Source organism: Saxophila tyrrhenica (assembly GCF_035928015.1).
Source record: "Saxophila tyrrhenica strain CCFEE 5935 chromosome Unknown scaffold_19, whole genome shotgun sequence".
NCBI lineage: Eukaryota > Fungi > Ascomycota > Dothideomycetes > Mycosphaerellales > Extremaceae > Saxophila > Saxophila tyrrhenica.
In genome coordinates, this window is record NW_027041751.1 from 205739 (window position 1) to 223471 (window position 17733).

Consider the following 17733-nt stretch of genomic DNA (forward strand, 5'->3'; position numbering starts at 1 on the left):
CCTTTTGGAACTGTGCTGAGGGAGAAACACGCCAAGATCCAACCGCCACAAATCGAGAGCGGGGGTGTGGAAGGTAAGCTCTATGCATTGCCTTCAATCTATGACCTACGACTCATTACTGTTCTTCCTCTTCCCCTTCCCACCCTTCCCACCTTGCCCCTTCTGCTTCTGCGCCTGCCCTTTCTTCGTCCCGCGCCCATGATCAACAACCACCCCCGTCCCCCCCAACCCATCCTCAAAATCCACCCCTTTCTCCTCCTCCGCAAACAGTCTCAACAACGCAGGCGTGAATTTCTCGAGTTGTCCGATCTCACCCACTTTCACCCGCATGTAGTCGAAGGCCACGCAGACTTTCATATCGGTTGTGAGTTTAAATTTGACTGCTTCGGGTTTCTCGGCTGAGAGGGGGCGGTAGGTTGAGGTGGCGGTGTCCTTGTTCTTGGGAAGGTCGTATTGCTTTCCCTTATCATCGCCATTCGTGGCTTGATCGGGATAGGTGGCGGCGACGTCTTCTAGAGGCCCCGAAAACTCGTCCGTCGGGTTCACAGACATCTCGCCATCCCCCTCCTCTCCCTCTTCCGCCTCAAACGCCCTCGGCACTTCCGTCCCTCCACTCCCCCCCGCCCCGCCTTTTTCCAGCACAGGAATCTTCTGATACCGCTGCGAGAAATGCGTCAACACACACGCTCTCGCGCCCATCCCCTGCGCCACCCCCAGCGCTTCAGAAGTCGTGCTGTGGTTCTTCGCCGCCGCATCACCGGCGAGTTCGTCGTCAAAGGTCGCTTCGTGGATACATACCGTGCTGCCCTGGCCGATTTGTGTGAAGGGCTCGCTGGGGCGGCAGTCGCCGGAGTACGAGACTTTGAAGCCGGAGGGCAGGGTTATGCTGACCGCGCGGGCGCCGTGGCAGTGTTTTACGAGGACTGCTTGGATGTCGTGGAGGCCAAGTGAGGAGGCGGGGATGGTGCGGGAGGTGACGGCTTCGATCCGGGATTTGTTTGTGGGTAGGGAGGCGAGGTGGGAGGGCGGGACGAACCAGTTCAGCGCGGAGGGTTTGTTGCGGCCGGGGTAGGCGGGGCTGATGTTCAAGGGCGCCAGGCGGGAGAAGCCGAAGTCTTCGATGCTGCTGTACTCGGAGAGCCATTCGATCATGGCGGGTTCGGAGACGACTGCTAGCCTGCGCTGGGTCGGGTCGAGGAGGGGTTCGATGGGGTCGGTGGGGGAGGGGAGCGGGATGGGTTGAGAAGCGTGGACTTCGGCGTACCAGGCTTTGATGACAGAAGCAGTGCCGAGATGGTGATCGGCGTGCATGTGGCTGATGAAGAGGAGGCGCAGAGACTGGAGGACTTCTTTGAGCTCCGAGGGGGTGAAGACGCGTTTGAGTTGGCCGAGGGTGTTTTCGCCGCAGTCGAGGAGGATGCTGCCCCAAGATGGGATGCGGACTAGCGTGGCGGAGACGTTGCGGTATTTGGAGGGCAGGGCGGAGCCGGTGCCTAAGGTGATGACTTCGGCGTCTTTGTCTGGGAGTGTGGAGGCCCACGTCGTTTCTTCGCTCAACGACATCCGCACAGCCTCGCGAGCTTTGACTGCTTCGGTGAGGACGTCGGGAGGGACTGCAGACTCGACAGCGGGGATGTCGAGGGGAGGGATGACTTGGTTGCGCTGAAGGTCGATGCTCGGTTCCAGCTGGAGTATCATGCCTCGCTCCGCCAGCTGGACTCCTTTCTCTGGCAGAGGATGTTGTTTTTGCATGGCGAGGTGGCTGTCGCTCCCACCGTAGGACTGCTCACCAACCGCATCGTGGATTGGAACGCCATATCTCGTTGGATCGACCTTGCGTAGTCGTATTGTGGACGCCGCCGGCGAGTCGAGCGCAATATTATTCGGGCAGTAATCAGGCGATGACACAATATGCTCCAGCCCGTTGAACTCCCGCATGAACTCATGTACCCTCGGATCTGTCGCAACACCCGGTCCGCAACTCCATACAATATGCCCAACACCAGCCATAACCTTCGGCTCACGCCACTCCGGCCTCGTAAGCAGGCCGTCAATATACGTCGGATCCGGCATGTCAACGATTGCAAACCCACCACCCTCTTTACTCGGCGCCAGCACCATATCCGGCGTGATCGTTTGCCCGTCCTCACTCTCAGCTGTCTTGCCAGACGCTAGATCTGCCCACTTTCTCCCTTTCTGGATATTCAGCCTCTCGGCAGCCTTCGGGTCGAATTTGCCACGTACAGTGTGGTTGCGGATGATGTAGCTGATGGCTTCTTTCGCTGGCTCGGTGGGAGGCAGACTCTCGACTAGCGCACCCGGCCAGGGTCGCCGCACGAGAACTGTAGGGTCTGGGGTTGGCAGAGGCTTGTCGCCACCAGGAAGAGGGCCATTCCAGCGTTCGATCTTGTTGGTTTCGGCGTTGCGGACGAATATCGCAGCCGGCATTTTGACCTGAGAAAGAGGCGTTTCGTACAGCGTATCCAGACGCCAGGAAGAATCGAACATCTCCGACACCACAGCCTTAACGGCCAACTGATCGCGCTCCTTCTGCGTGAGGTCGTTCTCGACAATGCCGGCGGCGGGTGTCTGTCGACCGTATACTTCGTCAATGGTGCGCTTTCGTCCGATGATCGGTCTACTAACCCTTCTTTGCTGTGCATCCCGAGCCGAGTCTGGCGAGATCGACATCGTCCAGACTTTGATATTCTCATCCGCCCAATACGGCGCCCACTCATCCTCGCCCTCCTGGTGCGCGCGATCGTCGTTGATTTCGTGTATGTCAACCGGCATGCCCTTCCGAAACACGAACCTCCGCGCCGTAGCAAGGGTATGGTTCATATTCGGCGGCGAGAAGATCCGCAGCGGCTTCACCTTCACCTGCTTCTTCGCCTCCTCCTCCATCTCCCATAGTTTCTCTGAGTGATCAGACAGTCCCATCTTCTTCCCCCTGTTCCTCGCCTCCTTGACAGCTTCCTCCACAGCGCTCTGCCGACTCGTACCCGCCTGATCCGCAAGCGTAAGGATCATCCCGATCAAGCCACCGGTATTGCTCCATTCTGTCCTCCCAGTGAGAAAGCACTCAGAAACCTTCAACAACCTCGCTCCCATCTGCACGCACGCTCGCTGTGTTCCTTCAGCCAGACTACCGACGAGATACCGTTTATTGTCGAAGTGCAGCAACAACGTCGTCCCCGGCGTGTCCGCCGTCGGCGTGGTGAGAACTTGCACGAAGCACTTCATCCTGTCGATTCGGTGTGTAGAACTCCGCTGCTCTTTGCGGTCCCGCTGGTCGGGTGGTTCGAGGAGCGCGCGGTGGTGCGGTTTGAAAGCTATCTCTTGGTTTCGCCGTGTGAGGGGGCGTTCGATCGAGCGTGGGGTGGATGTGCCGGGTGACTCGTGCTCTGCATTGTACTGGACGCTGGTGGGGAGGACGTGTCGGTTTCGCCACTGCTCGGTGGGCGTGCTGCGCGCTTCGTAGGTGAAGACTTTGGGGATGAACTCTGCTCGTGGAGTCTCGTTGCCGGTGGAGGGTGGTGGCTGTTTCGGCGGTGCTGGTGTCGAGGGTTCTTTGCTTGTGGATGTATCCTGCTTCTTTGGCGAGAGGAGATCTTTGATCAGCCCGAGTGCGGAGCCTCCTTTGCCCTTGTTCTGGTCGTCTGCCCGGTATGGACTTGAGTGAAGTCGTCGAGTTGTGGTACACGAGAGCGCCCTGTTCCAGACAAGCGCGTGATCGAAGACGTCAAGAGATCGTGAAGTCGTCAAAGTCGTGATGCGCCTCGCAGTGCAGAACGCCAGCGCCAATGTGAAGGTTCTGCGTACTGTACAGTATCACCGGTCTCTATCGCACTTGAAGGATTGTATACATAGCAGATGTAAGGTCATGTCACACGCCTGATCTCTGGATGCATGTGCTTGACTTTTTGACTTCCCTTTTGGGAAATGTCTGAACCTTAATTCTGGGAGCTGCAAGAACGACCCGATCTTCCGTCCTCTTGTCTCCAGGAGGTAGGACGAGACACATCTACATGAAAGACTTCACATGTTGCGCCTATCTAACCCTGCAACTCCAAGCCATGGATATGGGAGAGACGGTCATGGTGCCATTGACTGCAATCCACCTCTGGCACCAAACGCAAGGCGGAAGAGGTCAACCAGCTGCCTCGATCCTATCACTGGTATGCCGTCTCGTAAGTAATCATGTAGTTGAGAGATCCTGTCAAACAGTCTCCATCATAAACGCTCCGAGCGAGCCTGCGAAGGACGCAACTCCAACGGACTCATCCCAAATCAAACCCCGGAATGCACCCCCCATTCCTCAACCCCCCATCCCCAACAAACAAACCCTCTCCCACCCCAAACACTCGCCCTCCGCACTGCACTCCCTCCTCTTGGCCTTACCTTACCCTCCCCATCACCGTCACCGCCACGTTAGCCATGGACCAAACAACAACAACCCACATATTCGAAAAACCCCTCCTCCCCCTCCCTTCCAAACCCCTCTCGGGCTTCCTCGCTATCAGCTTCACCCTCACGCTCCTCAAACTCCTCCTCGACATCTCTACACCATTCTACCGCGTCTGGCGCTCAAGCAGCAGCGGGCGGACGCGTCGGAGCGCCGTGCCGGCGAGAAGGAAGTATGAGGCGTGTCTGTTTTTGGGGATGGGGGTGCTGAGTTGGGTGCTGGTGAATTGGGTGCGGAGCGATATGAAGGATGTTTTGAGGGTGTTGGTGAATAATGCTGCGCCCGGGGAGGGGTGGTATGATAGGACGTTTGTCTCCTCTTAACTATCCCATTCGCCGTCGTTTCGTGTACCGGGGACTGTAGTGCTGATGAAGGTTACAGACCGCAAGATCTCTGGCTCTCAGCCGTAAGCACCATGGCCGAGTCGAAGCGCAAGATCGTGCAGATGGTGTATCCGCACCTGACGAACGACGACCACGTGTCGACGTATTTGGTGCAGCAGGCGGAGAAGTGGCATGAGTTTGATATTAGTTCGAGTTTGTGGGGGTGCTTTCGCATGACTGTGGCGACGTATTGTCGGTTTTGGTGGTGAGTACCGTGTCCGTGGGTGGTCGGGGAGAGGGGAGGAGTGGGTTTGCTGATCTCGGAGTTGCTGGGGATAGGACACAGCAGTGGTTCATGGGGTATAGTGCTTGGGCCAGTAAGTTGCTTGTGCCTATCTTGCAGCACTCGAGGGGCCAATGCTAATTCCTTGTCAGTGTTCGTGGGCATCCAAGGTAAACCACCTCAACTGCGCCCTCAGTATACCCACTGACCACCCCCTGGGCCGTACCCGCGGCCTCACCAACGCCCAAATCCTCGCCTTCATCCTCGTCGGCTACATCCTCGGCCTAGCCGGCGCACAATGCCTCTTCTACGCCTTGCTTCGACTCAAGCCACGCAAAGTCCTAGGGAGATACCGCATTGCACAACCACTTCTCGCGACAAGCTTCCTCGTCTCCGAAGCTTTGGTGGTCGCTGGACTGCCAGTGCTGCTGGTTCGATCCTCGAAGACGCTCAAGACGATGTGGTTCAGCTTGGCGCAGGCGTATGTGTTCCTGCAACCGGCGATTGCGCATAGCCTGCCCGTAAGTGGCATCTCTCCACGTGCCTGCTGTGTGCTGATGAGAATCTAGCGCGACAACTTCCTCGGTCGAGCAATCGCCGGTGATCTCTCCTACGGCAGCCGCCGCAACAGACGAGGCTTCGTGATGCTCTGGTTCGCCATCTCCATCGCCAGCGTCCTCCTTCATTTCCACGCCTGGTTCATGGCCGTGGGCGAGATCAAAGCTGGAACGTATCGATCGCTGTACCAGGCCACGGCAGAGTGGATCAACGTGTTGACGGGCCGGGAGTCGTGGTCGAATGTCGCGATCGAGACGGCTGGAGTGATCTTCACTGGACTTCGCTTCTGGAATCACTGGCTGCGGGCGTTGGGTTATGATGTCGTGTTGTCGTTTGGCGCTTTGACCGTGTGGTCTGCTGTTAATCAAACTGACGCGCGGGAGATGGTGAAATGCAGCACCAATCCATGGCTGGAGGAGGCGCAAGCTGCTGTCGGGCAAGCAGCAAGCCGAATTGGCGACGCTACGGAGGAAATGTACGACGATATACGTGCCAGCCAGCCTGTTGCCAGAGCAGGAGACGCATGGGGAACAGTGAAAGAGGAAGCGAGAAGACGTACGGCGTCCGCGATGCACACCCTCACGGATGCCATGGACGACGACGATGATGACGAAGAAGAATACACAGCACCTACCAGAAGGTCACGAAGGGCCAGTGTTGGACGTCCACGCAGCCGCTCGCGGTCATTGATGTCACCTGTCAAGCGGAGTGCCTCGCGAAGAAGTTCAAGAGTGCGACAGCCAAGCTTGTCGAGGAGGGTGTCTGGTATCATGAGCGATGGTGTGCAGGCCATGTCGTCGCCGACCGTTGGGGACGTTGCTGGACGGGCGGAAGCGGCGCTGTTGACTTATGCTTTGGGGTTGTTTGGCGGTTTGGGGATGGCCAGCGCTGCCGTGTTTGGAGCAGAGGAGTGAATGGTTCCCGATAGTTAATGGCGACAAGCACGTTTCTCCGGTCAGGACTCATTGAATAGCGGACGAAGGGGTTACGCGGCTCGTCCTTTCGCTGTTGAAATGTTTGACAGTTCCGCGTTCTCCTTGGGGTAATATATCTAGACCGATGTGGTCACTGGCGCGGATAGCATACTACTGGAAAACAACATTTGTGGTTCGTTGCGTGCCCAGCCCGGGCCTTCGGTACTTGGGATGAGTGATCTTCCCTTTGAGTTGCACCAGAATCGCGTGCTCGTGCCCAGGACGGCCAAGCGTCAAAGTATGCAGTAAAGTCTCGGAAAATACGAGGTAGCGGGTGTAGCGGAGGCCACGAGCTCATTATTCAAGCGGCCCAGGGCGGCCCCAGTGTTCTCCCAAGCAGTGGAGTACGGAGCTAAGGCTGATGTTTCTGCGCACGCATTCCTTGTCCGTTGATGGCAGAGCAGTGGTTTTGAGGTGTTGGCTTACTGTGCTCGGCCGCTGCCACAGTACCATCATCGGGCAATGCTGGGCATCTCCCGGCGACAAGAATAGTAGCTTGGTAGCTTCTCCGGTCACGCTTCATCAAAGAGCGGTACGGTACCGCGTCCGACGGTCAGATTCCAGTATGGCGGAGGCAGGTATAGCAGGTAAAACTGGCTCCGGGCTGCGGCCCAAATACAGCGAGCAGAGTAGGAGGCAGCGTCGTCAGCGGTCGTATCGCACCCACTTTGCCGTGTTTCAAGAATGCTCTCATCGACCGGCGAAGCAGAGGACCGATGTCCGCGTGGTGGATGTGATTGGCGCGGTTGGGGGCTGCCGTGTCGCTTTTCCTGCACAGCCTTCCAAGCCTCGCTGCCGAGAATGCCTGCTGTCGGGCCTCCTCTCCCTTGACCATTGTTTCCTGTTTCTCCAACGTCCAACTCTCGTTACACCCTCACTGTCATCATCACATCAACCCGACACTCGCGACACACACACTCGTTGGATTGCTCGACGCCGAATTGAGAAGGTCCAGAGCCGTGATTTGGGAGAGTGTTGTTGAGTGTTATTGAGGCAGAGCCAGCCGCGTCAGCCCGACTTCTTGGAAGCGACACTTGTCCAGGCAGCGACATACGACGACTACTCGCAAGCATCAGCATCGGCGAGCCATTGGAAGACTGAGACTCCACGTAATTGAAGGGCACCTGGCCAGTTCGCCACGATGAGCAACCGAGCAGGCCACCTGAAGACCGAGCAACTAGACATGGACTCGCTCTTCGACTTCATCCAGAGCACTACTCACCCATCTCCCGCCACCGCGTCTTCATCAAAGATTGATGCCACACCACAGAGTGCGAACCAGGACTGGAATGGTTTGTCACCGTTCGAGCAGGAGCGTCACCAGCACTTCAGTGGCCCTAGCCATGACTACAACCAGTACAAGCAGCAGGTTGGCATCCCATCCGGCAGCATGGCCAACCTGCCGCCACAAAACATGTTCGACGGGTATGGGTCGGGCATTGGCGACATGGGGTTTGATGCTGGCTTCGGAGGTGGATGGTCGTCGGGCATCGACATGGATGCCGACATGAGCATGGACTTCAACAACCCGACTTCTTCTATGCCTCCCATGTTCTTCCCTCCACCCACCAACAACCAGGCCGACAACTTCATCGACCCTAGCAATATCGGCGGCCAGGAGGAACCAACCAGCAACGTCGGCCGTCTGTGGCCTGGCATGCACTCTCAGCAGGCCCAACAAGCCGCTATGCAGAAGGCCGCTCAGGTCCAGGCTGTCCAGCAGCGCCAGATGAAGATCCAGGCACAGCATGCACAGTACAGGCAAGCGGCCAACCCGCCTCAAAGTCAGCCGGCATCGCAGCCCAGCAGCCAGGGCCACTCTAAGCGACCTTCAAACGTCACGGAACCTCATGTCGAGGAGAGCATCTCTCGTCTCCTCAACCAGATGCGTCAGAACAGCAACGCCTCTGCTGACGATGAGGACTCTCCATCGAACGGGCTGCCGCAGCTTGCCCGGCTGAAGAAGGATGAGGAGGAGATGGACGAAGATGAGCGTCTGCTTGCATCTGACGAAGGCAAGAAGCTGTCTAGCAAGGAACGACGACAACTTAGGAACAAGGTGTCGGCTCGCGCTTTCAGATCCAGGAGGAAGGGTATGTTACTATCAATCTCTACCAGCAAACAATCACTAACGTCGTCACAGAGTACATCGGCCAGCTCGAAGGCGAAGTCGCCATGAAAGCCCAAGAAGCCAACGCCCTCCGCGTCCAGAACCAGGCCCTGATCAACGAGAACGACAACTACCGCGGCTTGATCGAGACTCTCCTCCGCCACCCAGCCTTCGTACCCTTCATGACAGAGCTCAGCCACGACCCATCTCTGATGAACAAGCTCCAGCAACCCACTCAGCAGTCGCAGCAGCAGCGCCCATCCGTCACGCCCGCCCAGCAGCCCACGCCGGCTCAACAACCTCAACCTCAACAGCAGCAGCAGCAGCCGCCTCAGCAGGACTCCAAGCCCGAATACCTGAACTTCGACGCCTCTCAGCTCTCAGTCCCATCCCAGCAGCAGCAGCCCGAACAAGTCGGCATGGCCATGATCCCCGAAAACGACTTCAGCAAACTCAACATCAACGGCTTCAACGCGATGAACTTTAACAACTTCCAACGGGTCAACGCCTTCGCCGTCACCGACCTGACGAAAGGTCCTGATCCGGTGGATTTGCTCATCGAATCGCCTGCCCGCTTGCCTACTTCTCGCTCTACTTCGCCTGCCTCTGCTACTGGATCCGCTGCTTCTGCTTCTACTACCTGCGACTCGAACCTGACCGTGCTGCTCGCGAAGCTCGATGGTGCGGCGAGGAAATTGGAGTGTACGAATATACATACCTGAGCTCTGAGACTCGAAGGTACATCTTTCATGCATTGATGAACAAAGTGGATGGCGTTTTGTTACCTTTTATTAGCGATCCGGATATGGGAAGGGTGGCTGGGCGGACACGGCGTATATAGAGCATCGGGATCGATCAACCACAGACAGATGGTTTTATGTAGCACGGCTCGATAATGCTAGATATTGAGTCTTTTACTAGAGTCTCATCCAAGCTGCTGGCTTTGTGGTGGGTGGGTGGAGATGTCTCGCGGCGCGAAGTGATGCGAGCTGAACATCCAGCCCCCAAAGCAGGCAGATTTACGAGAACACCAACCTGATCTGTCCACTATTTCGGCTCCTTCGAGTCCGCGATGTAGGAGGATGTATTATCAAAAGGTAAGGGAGCTATAGAGGACATTTTTCTTTCACGTCTGCCTCACTAAAGGTAAATATCATTTCTGCACGTACGTACAATGACTTCCACGCACGGCAACGGAGAAGACCGACCACAACCTCCCCAATCCACATCTTCATTCGCGGATGGTGTCAAACCTTTGAACATCTTCATCGTCAGTCCCTCTCAACCCGTCCTTGCCCTGTCATATCTCTCTCACACCCATCTCCCCAGGTCGGCGGCTCCCTCGCAGGCCTCTTCTGCGGCATTCTCCTCAAACGCCAGGGCCACAACGTCCACATCCTCGAGTCCGCTTCCTCTTCAGCCCGCGAAGGCCAGGCTGCCGGCATTGGGCTCGCGGCGGATATTAAACGGTTTTTTGACCAGCATGACCGGCTCAAGCACATCCCGTTGGGCACGCCGGTCAATGAGATCCAGATCCTGGACGCCGACTTGAAGCCGGCGACGATCATCAACGTGCCGTATGAGATGACGACTTGGGATGCCGCCTACTACCGTCTCCGCGCTAACTTCGACGGGCTGGTGAGTCCGTACTGCCCGGACCCGCCGCCTACGGAGCCCGGGGAGGGCGAAGCAACCTACGCCACCAACATCAAAGTCCTCAGCGTGCAACCCTCCACCACCGCCTCCACCACCCTAACCCTCTCCGCCACCGACCTCTCAACCTCTAAGCCGGTCACGTACACCGCAACCCACGTCATCGCAGCCGACGGCGCCAACTCCACCCTCCGCTCCTCCCTGTACCCCAACCTCCAGCGCCACGAACCCGGCTACCTCATCTGGCGCGGCGTCGTGCCCTGCGCCTCCCTCACACCCTCCCTCGTCGCCCGCATCGCCGACAAAGCTTTACTCTACCCAATGAACAAATCGTACGTAATGCTCTACACCATCCCCGGCGCCCACGGCAGCCTCGCTCCGCAGAAACGCGCGGTCAATTTCGCTTGGTACGATTACCCTCCCCCCTCCGTCCCTGTCTCGTCTATCCTCACCGATACGGCCGGGCATACGCACCGCACCACTTTGCCTAAAGGCGCCATGCGCCCCGAGATCTGGTCCGCGCAACTCGCCCGCGCGAGGGAGATGTTCCACCCGGACCTCCTCGAGATACCCGAGAAGTTGAAGGAACCTTTCGTTTCGGTAATAGCGAGTCTGATGTCGCCTGCGGCGACGGCGTATGAGGGGCGGATGTTTTTTGTGGGCGATGCGTTGGTGTTGTTGCAGCCGAACAGTGGGAAGGGGACGAATCATGCTGCTGTGGTAAGTACCTAAGTTCACGTGGCGCTGCCTTTTCTTAGACCTGGGTATTTCCGAGAGCTTTCCAGGTGAAATGGCCTTTAAGGGACGTTTCGCCTGCTAAAGCTTTCGGACTGGTCTAGGAGATAGTAGCCGGCAGCGCAGCCTTCGCTCTCAGTATAGTAAGGATATGAAGCTAATGTCTTTCGCCTGGATCTTGTAGGAGGCGATGGGGTTGGCTGATGTTTTCGAGGGAAAGGCAGGATTGGCGGAGTGGGAGAGGGAGGTGTTGGAGAGTGCGGGGAAGGAGATGGGGGTTAGTCGGGGATTTGCTGGGAGGTGGATGGGGAGTCCGAGTGGTCAGAAGTGAGGTTCGGTTGACGAGCAGTGAGGTGGTCTGTTCTTGCAACGAGAGGGTGGAGAGCTGGCTGTAGTCAGACTGGCAGCTACTGGTTGTGAAGAAGGGCTTGATGGCCGACTGTCCATACCTATAGGTACGTGGGCGAAGTGGTTCAACCTAACTATACGTACGATTTTCTCACATAAACGCAGCATCCTCCTCCCAGCTTGGGCCCCCGAGTTCCACACCACCCCACCACTTCTCAACAAACTCTTCACAAGAGATCGGTTTGAGGTCCGGAAACGCCTGGTTCAACTCATCCCCCACCATTGCCCACCCCCTCGCAATCCCAACCCTCACCTGGTTGTAGAATTCCTTCCCCGCCTCCTTGCTGGCTTTCTCCATCTCCTCTATCTCGTTGTTCTTAGTCAACCACTTCCGCCCCTGCAACTTCTCACAAATCCCAACCACATCCTTGAAAGACTTCACATCCCCACGCATCCCCAGCTCCACCGGCCAGGTCTCCAGATCCAGAGCGCGGTAGACGAAGTGAGCGACATCCCGCATATCAGTAAACACCAGCTCCGGCGTCCCGTCGCCCGGCAAATCTGCGGTGCCGGCTTTCATGTTCACCACGAAATTCCACGGGCGCAAGCCGGCGAGCGCTTCTTCCTCCCCTGTCTCGCAACCCTCACGTTTTCCAATCTCAGTGAGCGGTTTTGGCGTACCCGTCGCGAGGACAGACATGAAGATACCGCAGGAAAAACGGGTGTATTCCATCCCAGACTTCCGGACCGCTTTCCACACCACCTCCTTTCCCGCAAAAAGATCCACGCTCACATTATCGCGGCCCGCATATTCAGACGGCGCGAAACGTTTCACCCCCGCCTCCGTCGCCGCATCGATGAGAGCGAGCTGCGCGTTCTCGATGGCTTCCAGACTCCCGCCGATCAGGGCGAGCACGGTATGCACGCCTTCCAAAGCGGTGACGAGTTCAGCGTGGTTGGTGTAGGAGACGGGACGGACGGCGATGCCGAGGCGAGAGAGGGAGGGTTGCGGGGTGCGGGTGAGGAGGATGAGGGTGTGGGGGTGGGGCGAGAGGGAGTTGAGGTGGTGGAAGGTGTGGAGGAGGGTGAGGCCGAAGCCTGTGGTGGCGCCGGCGAGGGCGACGGTGGGCATATTGCTGAAGTGGGAGAAGAGGTTGAAATGAGTGGGTTTGAAGGGGCAGTCTTGCTATGAGGATGAGATGGAATAGAAGGAGGTGGCGAGAGTTTTATACTTGACCTTGCTGTCGCTGCGTGGATGGGATATGTCAGCTTGTTGGGACACTTGAGGACTTCTGGCAGTATCGCCGTGCGGTTCGTAGTTAACACCGAAACTTTTCATGTTGGTTGTAAGGGATGAGGTTGTTGTCGGTATGGGAGTTTGTCCGAATTTGAGCACATTCTTGCACGTGATTCACCGGCTAAGTGCCATTAGATTCGTGTGGGGAACCTTGCTCTGGTGCCAGGATCAGCACTTCCTCTGGCCCGAGGTACACTGATACATCGCCGACGCCGATGCCCTCCTCGGGGTGGGAGGTATGATGAGTGAGCTGAGGTGAGCTCTTTCCTACCATCCTTCTTGGACCTCTTCCTACAATTAGGCGTCTTGGGGACCGCCAGTATCATCATCTATCTTGTATCATATCATGTCTGACCCAGCTGCGGAACCAGGTGTGCCCAACGATGGGGCTACCAATGTGCCAGCCGCCGGCGAGAAGTCCATTGCTGCTGAGGTGAAGCAGCGGGTGCCGGGCAGAGTCGTCTCGCTGGCCAGCACGCCGGATAGGATTATTCTACGCATCAACAAGTAGGCTCACGACATCCGCGAGCATCAATTACCCTTCGAGCTAACAGCACACCCTCCAAAGACTCCTCGCCAACCCAGGCGGCCTCAGCGCCTTCCTCTCCACCCTAAACTACACCCTCTACCTCCTCGCCTTCGCCTCCGCCAAAACCGCGCCCCTGCAAGCCCGCCTCTCCGCCCTCCTCAGCAAAGCCACCGGCCGCCCCGCCACCGCCATCCTCGCCGGCGGCGTCGCACCCGAAGCCCGCATTCTCGCTCTGGCAGGTCTCTTCTCCAGCGCGCGTGTGACGATGCGTCTCTTCGGCCTCTTCCCCATGTACGCCTGGATGCGCCAGCTGCTGCAGGGACCGAAGCCCGGGCAGGACCAGATTCTGTACGCGACGAGTTTCACGCAGTGCTCGCTTTACATGATGTTCCAGTTCCTGGAGAACGTGGCGCTCTTGACGGATCATGCGGTGCTGCCGACAAGCTATACGGAGAAGTATCTCGTCAAGTCGCCGGCGCCGGGGGCGAAGCCGACGAGTAAGATTTATCTGTGGGCGTATCGGGCGTGGTTTGCGGGGGTGTTGTGTGATGTTGTGAAGCTTGCGCGGGAGGCACAGCTCGAGAGCTCGAAGAGGTCGGAGCGTGGGGAGAAGGGCGTTACGACAAGGAGTGCGGATGAGGCGGTTGATAAGAAGTGGTGGAGCGATGCGGTGGTGCCGGCTGCGTGGACGCCGGTCGCGGCGCAGTTTAGTGTTGAAGGGGGATTTGGGTGGTTCAATTTGGGGATTATGGGGGCTTGTGGGATGTTGGCTGGGTTGAGTCGGACGGCGAGCTTATGGGCGGAGACGGCTTGAGGGGGTAGTATCAAAAAGGATCGGGTGGAAGGTTAGGATGGGACCACAATTGGATGCAAGAATAACTTTATGGAATCACTTCTTGCTTAGAGAGGTTGAATCAGACTGTCCTTTGGAATTGCCAGGACAAATTGGCCATTGACTTTTATGCTGGGCTTGGGCCGCACTTGCCTGTCGAAACGGTTCGATGGGCAGACGAGATTTGGTTCTTGTATTATGTTCGAGATAGTACTCGTTGATATGTAATGCCAAATCCATGCACACCTCCCTGCTACGCAGCTCTCCCAAGAGGCGTAAGCACGTCGTTGCTCGAGCTGTCAGCCAAACATGTGCGTTTTCTCTCCATCATCAACCATATTCAAAGCTTTCGAGCAAAACTGCTATCCTTAGCAGAGAGCCGTCAGGTAAGAGAAGATTCCTTCCAGAGGATATGTCCAGCAATCCTTCATCAACCGCTTGCCCGAGGTTATCGTGCCACGATAAGGACAGTCTACGGTGCTACTTAACCTCCTTCCACGAGTACTTCGCATGACACATCCGCCAACGATGCAGTCAGCAGAGGTCATAGTGATCGGAGCAGGTATCGGTGGCTTGTGTGCAGCAAAGACGTACAAGGAGCTCGCATCTGACACAGAACTTTTAATCCTCGAATCTGTAAGACTCCAAATGCCCAGTGTGGACCAGGCTAACCACTTCACAGCGTGCTACCGTGGGCGGAGTATGGGCCAAGCAGAACCTATATGAAGGTATCAAGACCAACAACCTCGTCGGCACATATGAGTTTAGCGACTTCCCACTACTAGGCGAACCCAAGTATGGACTGAAGGAAGGCCAGCACATTCCTGGCCATATCGTGTACCAGTACCTCGAAGACTATGCTCAACACTTCGACATCCACCGTCTGATACAGTTCCACACCGATGTCAAGGAGATCGAGAAACTCGACAATGGCTGGAGAATCCTGGCCACGAGAACAGACGTCGATGGCTCACCAACAGAGCAAATCTACTCCTGCAAAAAGCTAATCATGAGCAACGGCCTCGCATCCACCCCCCGCCCGGTCTCCCTCCCCGGCATGGAATCCTTCGACCGCCCCCTCTTCAACCACTCCCGCCTCCCCGACCTCGCACCCGCCATCGCCAAAGACCCCTCCATCCACTCCGTCACCGTCATCGGCGCCTCCAAAATCGGCTACGACGCCGTCTACCTCTTCGCCTCGCACGGCAAAAACGTCAACTGGATCGTGCGAGAGAGCGGGGGAGGCGCGGTGTGGATGTCTCCGCCGTGGATTCCGCTGGGGCCGTGGACGGTTATGCTGGAGCATGTGGTTACGACGAGGTTGTTTACGTGGTTTAGTCCGTGTGTTTGGGGGGAGTATGATGGGTTTGCGTGGGTGAGGAGGGCGCTGCATGGACGAGGGTGGGGCGGTGGTTGGTTCATGGGTTTTGGGAGAAGCAGAGGGTAGGACTTGAAAACTGTTGTCGAGTCTGGAGGTACTGACTGGAACGCAACAGGCTGATACCGTCGAAGGCAATGGGTACAGGAAGGAGAAGTCGCTTGCTCATCTTGAGCCCAGAGAGAGGTGAGTCGCCTGTACAGCCAGACTTGACAATACCTGAAACTGACTTGTGGGTATAGCCTCTTCTGGAACGCCCGAGTAGGCATCCACAACTACGCCTCAGACGTCCACGACTACCTCCGCTCCGGCCAAGTCACGCTCCACAGGAAAGACGTCGATCGCATCGGCAAGGGTGGCCATATCGCCTTCTCAGACGGCAGCACCTCCACAACAGACGCCCTCATAGCCATAACAGGCTGGCAACTTGTCCCACGCATCACCTACAAACCCGCCGGCATCGACGCTGACCTCGGCGTCCCCAGCACAACATACACGCCCCAACAAGCCAGCTTCTGGACCGACCTCGACAGCAAAGCCGACGCCCACATCCTCGGCCGCTTCCCCTACCTCCAAAGCCCACCCGAAGCCAAACTCCCCATCACCCAGACCGTAACCCCCTTCCGTCTCTACCGAGGCATCGCGCCCCCAGCCCTCACAGCGCGCGGCGACCACAGCCTAGCTTTTATGAAAATGGTCCACTGCACCGCGAACCTCATCCTCGCTGAGACGCAAGCGCTGTGGGTCTTCGCTTACCTCAAGAATCAGCTCTCGGTGGACAGGGAGGGTGTGTACTGGGACACCGCGCTGACGAGTCGATACGGAAAGCATCGGTATCCCTGGGGGTTTTCGGCTTGGTGGCCGGAGTTTGTGTATGATGTTGTGCCGTATGCGGATATGCTGTTGAGTGATTTGGGGTTGAGGCGGTGGAGGAAGGGGTGGTGGTGGAGGGAGGTGGGAGAAGGGTATACTGTGCATGATTATAAGGGGATTTGTGGGGAGTGGAGGGCGAAGCAGAAGAGGATGCAGGGTAGAATAGAATAGATTTAGATCGATAGATTCTGCCCGTACGATTGATGTCAATGATCTGGAGTCTTACACATTATCTATGGCCATAGCTCCGTGTACGGAGTTGCTCGTTGCCTCTTCGAATACATGTAGCATTGAAGACTTCTTGCCACTCCCAACGCCCAACTGCAGTCGCTTGTATCGATGAACGTCTGTTCATAGCTCCGCTCCTCGCCGCCCTCATTCCCTGGTGTCCACCAGATCAAAAGACCTCATCCTCTTAAGCAACAATCACAACCGTAGACGCAACCGCGGGTTCCGATCCGGTCGCAGCAGGTGGTCCAGAGGCGCTTGGCGGGCCGCCAGCAGACTGTTCGACGTCGCCGCACGGAAGCTGGGAGATGTCCTGGCCCCAGGCGACCGAGTTGAACTCGATTTCGCTCTTGAGGATCTGGTTCTTGCGGTTGGTGGTGAAGAGGCTATATCATCTTTCATCAGTATGGGGCAGTTGAAGCGGATAGGAGGATGTCCTTACGAGAAACCCTTGACGGGGTACTCAGCGGACCCGACGCCGTTGAACTGCCATTGCCAGATGACCTTGCTGCAGCCGGTGACGTAGACGCCGATGGTCTCGATGCCCTGGACTGGCGGGGAGTGGGAGAGGCCGGCGAGGTATGCGTCGCGGCCTTCGAAGGTTACTCCGCCGAGCTGATCCAGTCGTCAGTTCATGGCTCTATAGCAGAGGTTGTGGGTGGTGCTTACAGGGCGCTGAGTAAGAGACATGATAGAGTCCGAGATCTCGACGTAGTCCTTGGCCAGAATTGCCTTGCCAGTGCTCATGTAGTCATCTGACTGGCTCAGCAGGCTGGAGAACTGGCTCGTGAGCTGCTTGGCCTGCTTAGTTGAGATGCAGCCCTGAGGACCTGCGAGTGCCGTAGAGGCGAGGGCGACGAGCGCAGAGGCGGTAGCGAAGAACTTCATGGTGATTGTAAGGAGTGTTGTTTGAAACGAGTGGATGGATCCTAAGATGGTCCGAAAAGGAATGTGGGAAGAAGCAAGGTTGAGTGTTGGAAGTGTTGGAAGTGACTTGTGTGAGGAGAGAAGATGGAAGGATGGTTACACGCTCTACCTTATATCCACGCCATGGTGCACTCTCCTGACCGCGTTGTTGCGCGGAGGGAGTAGTGGACGTTGGAGCATACCGGTTGGTTTGCACGTTCTGGTGGAACCACTGCTCACG

The 17733-nt window shown here is 57.2% G+C and overlaps 8 protein-coding genes across 8 annotated transcripts; 5 read left to right on the plus strand and 3 right to left on the minus strand.

Moving 5' to 3' along the window:
- Window positions 1-105: 105 nt before the first annotated feature.
- Window positions 106-3911, minus strand: LTR77_009762 (uncharacterized protein; the record flags this gene model as incomplete). The annotated part of the gene is made up of 2 exons (XM_064806988.1): window positions 106-3821; window positions 3893-3911. The coding sequence occupies 2 exons, from the start codon at window positions 3909-3911 to the stop codon at window positions 106-108; spliced, it is 3735 nt and encodes a 1244-aa protein (XP_064654804.1).
- A 969-nt stretch (window positions 3912-4880) lies between these two features.
- Window positions 4881-6543, plus strand: LTR77_009763 (uncharacterized protein; the record flags this gene model as incomplete). Its single annotated transcript, XM_064806989.1, has 4 exons — window positions 4881-5053; window positions 5135-5165; window positions 5224-5592; window positions 5641-6543. 4 exons carry the CDS (start codon window positions 4881-4883, stop codon window positions 6541-6543), a joined length of 1476 nt encoding a protein of 491 aa, XP_064654805.1.
- Window positions 6544-7744: 1201 nt separating this feature from the next.
- On the plus strand, window positions 7745-9435 carry LTR77_009764 (uncharacterized protein; the record flags this gene model as incomplete). Its single annotated transcript, XM_064806990.1, has 2 exons — window positions 7745-8696; window positions 8747-9435. 2 exons carry the CDS (start codon window positions 7745-7747, stop codon window positions 9433-9435), a joined length of 1641 nt encoding a protein of 546 aa, XP_064654806.1.
- A 452-nt stretch (window positions 9436-9887) lies between these two features.
- On the plus strand, window positions 9888-11205 carry LTR77_009765 (uncharacterized protein; the record flags this gene model as incomplete). The annotated part of the gene is made up of 3 exons (XM_064806991.1): window positions 9888-9983; window positions 10043-11086; window positions 11152-11205. 3 exons carry the CDS (start codon window positions 9888-9890, stop codon window positions 11203-11205), a joined length of 1194 nt encoding a protein of 397 aa, XP_064654807.1.
- Window positions 11206-11600: 395 nt separating this feature from the next.
- Window positions 11601-12788, minus strand: LTR77_009766 (uncharacterized protein; the record flags this gene model as incomplete). The annotated part of the gene is made up of 2 exons (XM_064806992.1): window positions 11601-12585; window positions 12682-12788. 2 exons carry the CDS (start codon window positions 12786-12788, stop codon window positions 11601-11603), a joined length of 1092 nt encoding a protein of 363 aa, XP_064654808.1.
- Window positions 12789-13092: 304 nt separating this feature from the next.
- Window positions 13093-14089, plus strand: LTR77_009767 (uncharacterized protein; the record flags this gene model as incomplete). Its single annotated transcript, XM_064806993.1, has 2 exons — window positions 13093-13253; window positions 13315-14089. The coding sequence occupies 2 exons, from the start codon at window positions 13093-13095 to the stop codon at window positions 14087-14089; spliced, it is 936 nt and encodes a 311-aa protein (XP_064654809.1).
- A 546-nt stretch (window positions 14090-14635) lies between these two features.
- On the plus strand, window positions 14636-16529 carry LTR77_009768 (uncharacterized protein; the record flags this gene model as incomplete). Its single annotated transcript, XM_064806994.1, has 4 exons — window positions 14636-14743; window positions 14790-15482; window positions 15604-15671; window positions 15728-16529. 4 exons carry the CDS (start codon window positions 14636-14638, stop codon window positions 16527-16529), a joined length of 1671 nt encoding a protein of 556 aa, XP_064654810.1.
- A 244-nt stretch (window positions 16530-16773) lies between these two features.
- Window positions 16774-17474, minus strand: LTR77_009769 (uncharacterized protein; the record flags this gene model as incomplete). Its single annotated transcript, XM_064806995.1, has 3 exons — window positions 16774-16972; window positions 17029-17201; window positions 17256-17474. The coding sequence occupies 3 exons, from the start codon at window positions 17472-17474 to the stop codon at window positions 16774-16776; spliced, it is 591 nt and encodes a 196-aa protein (XP_064654811.1).
- Between the last annotated feature and the right edge of the window lie 259 nt (window positions 17475-17733).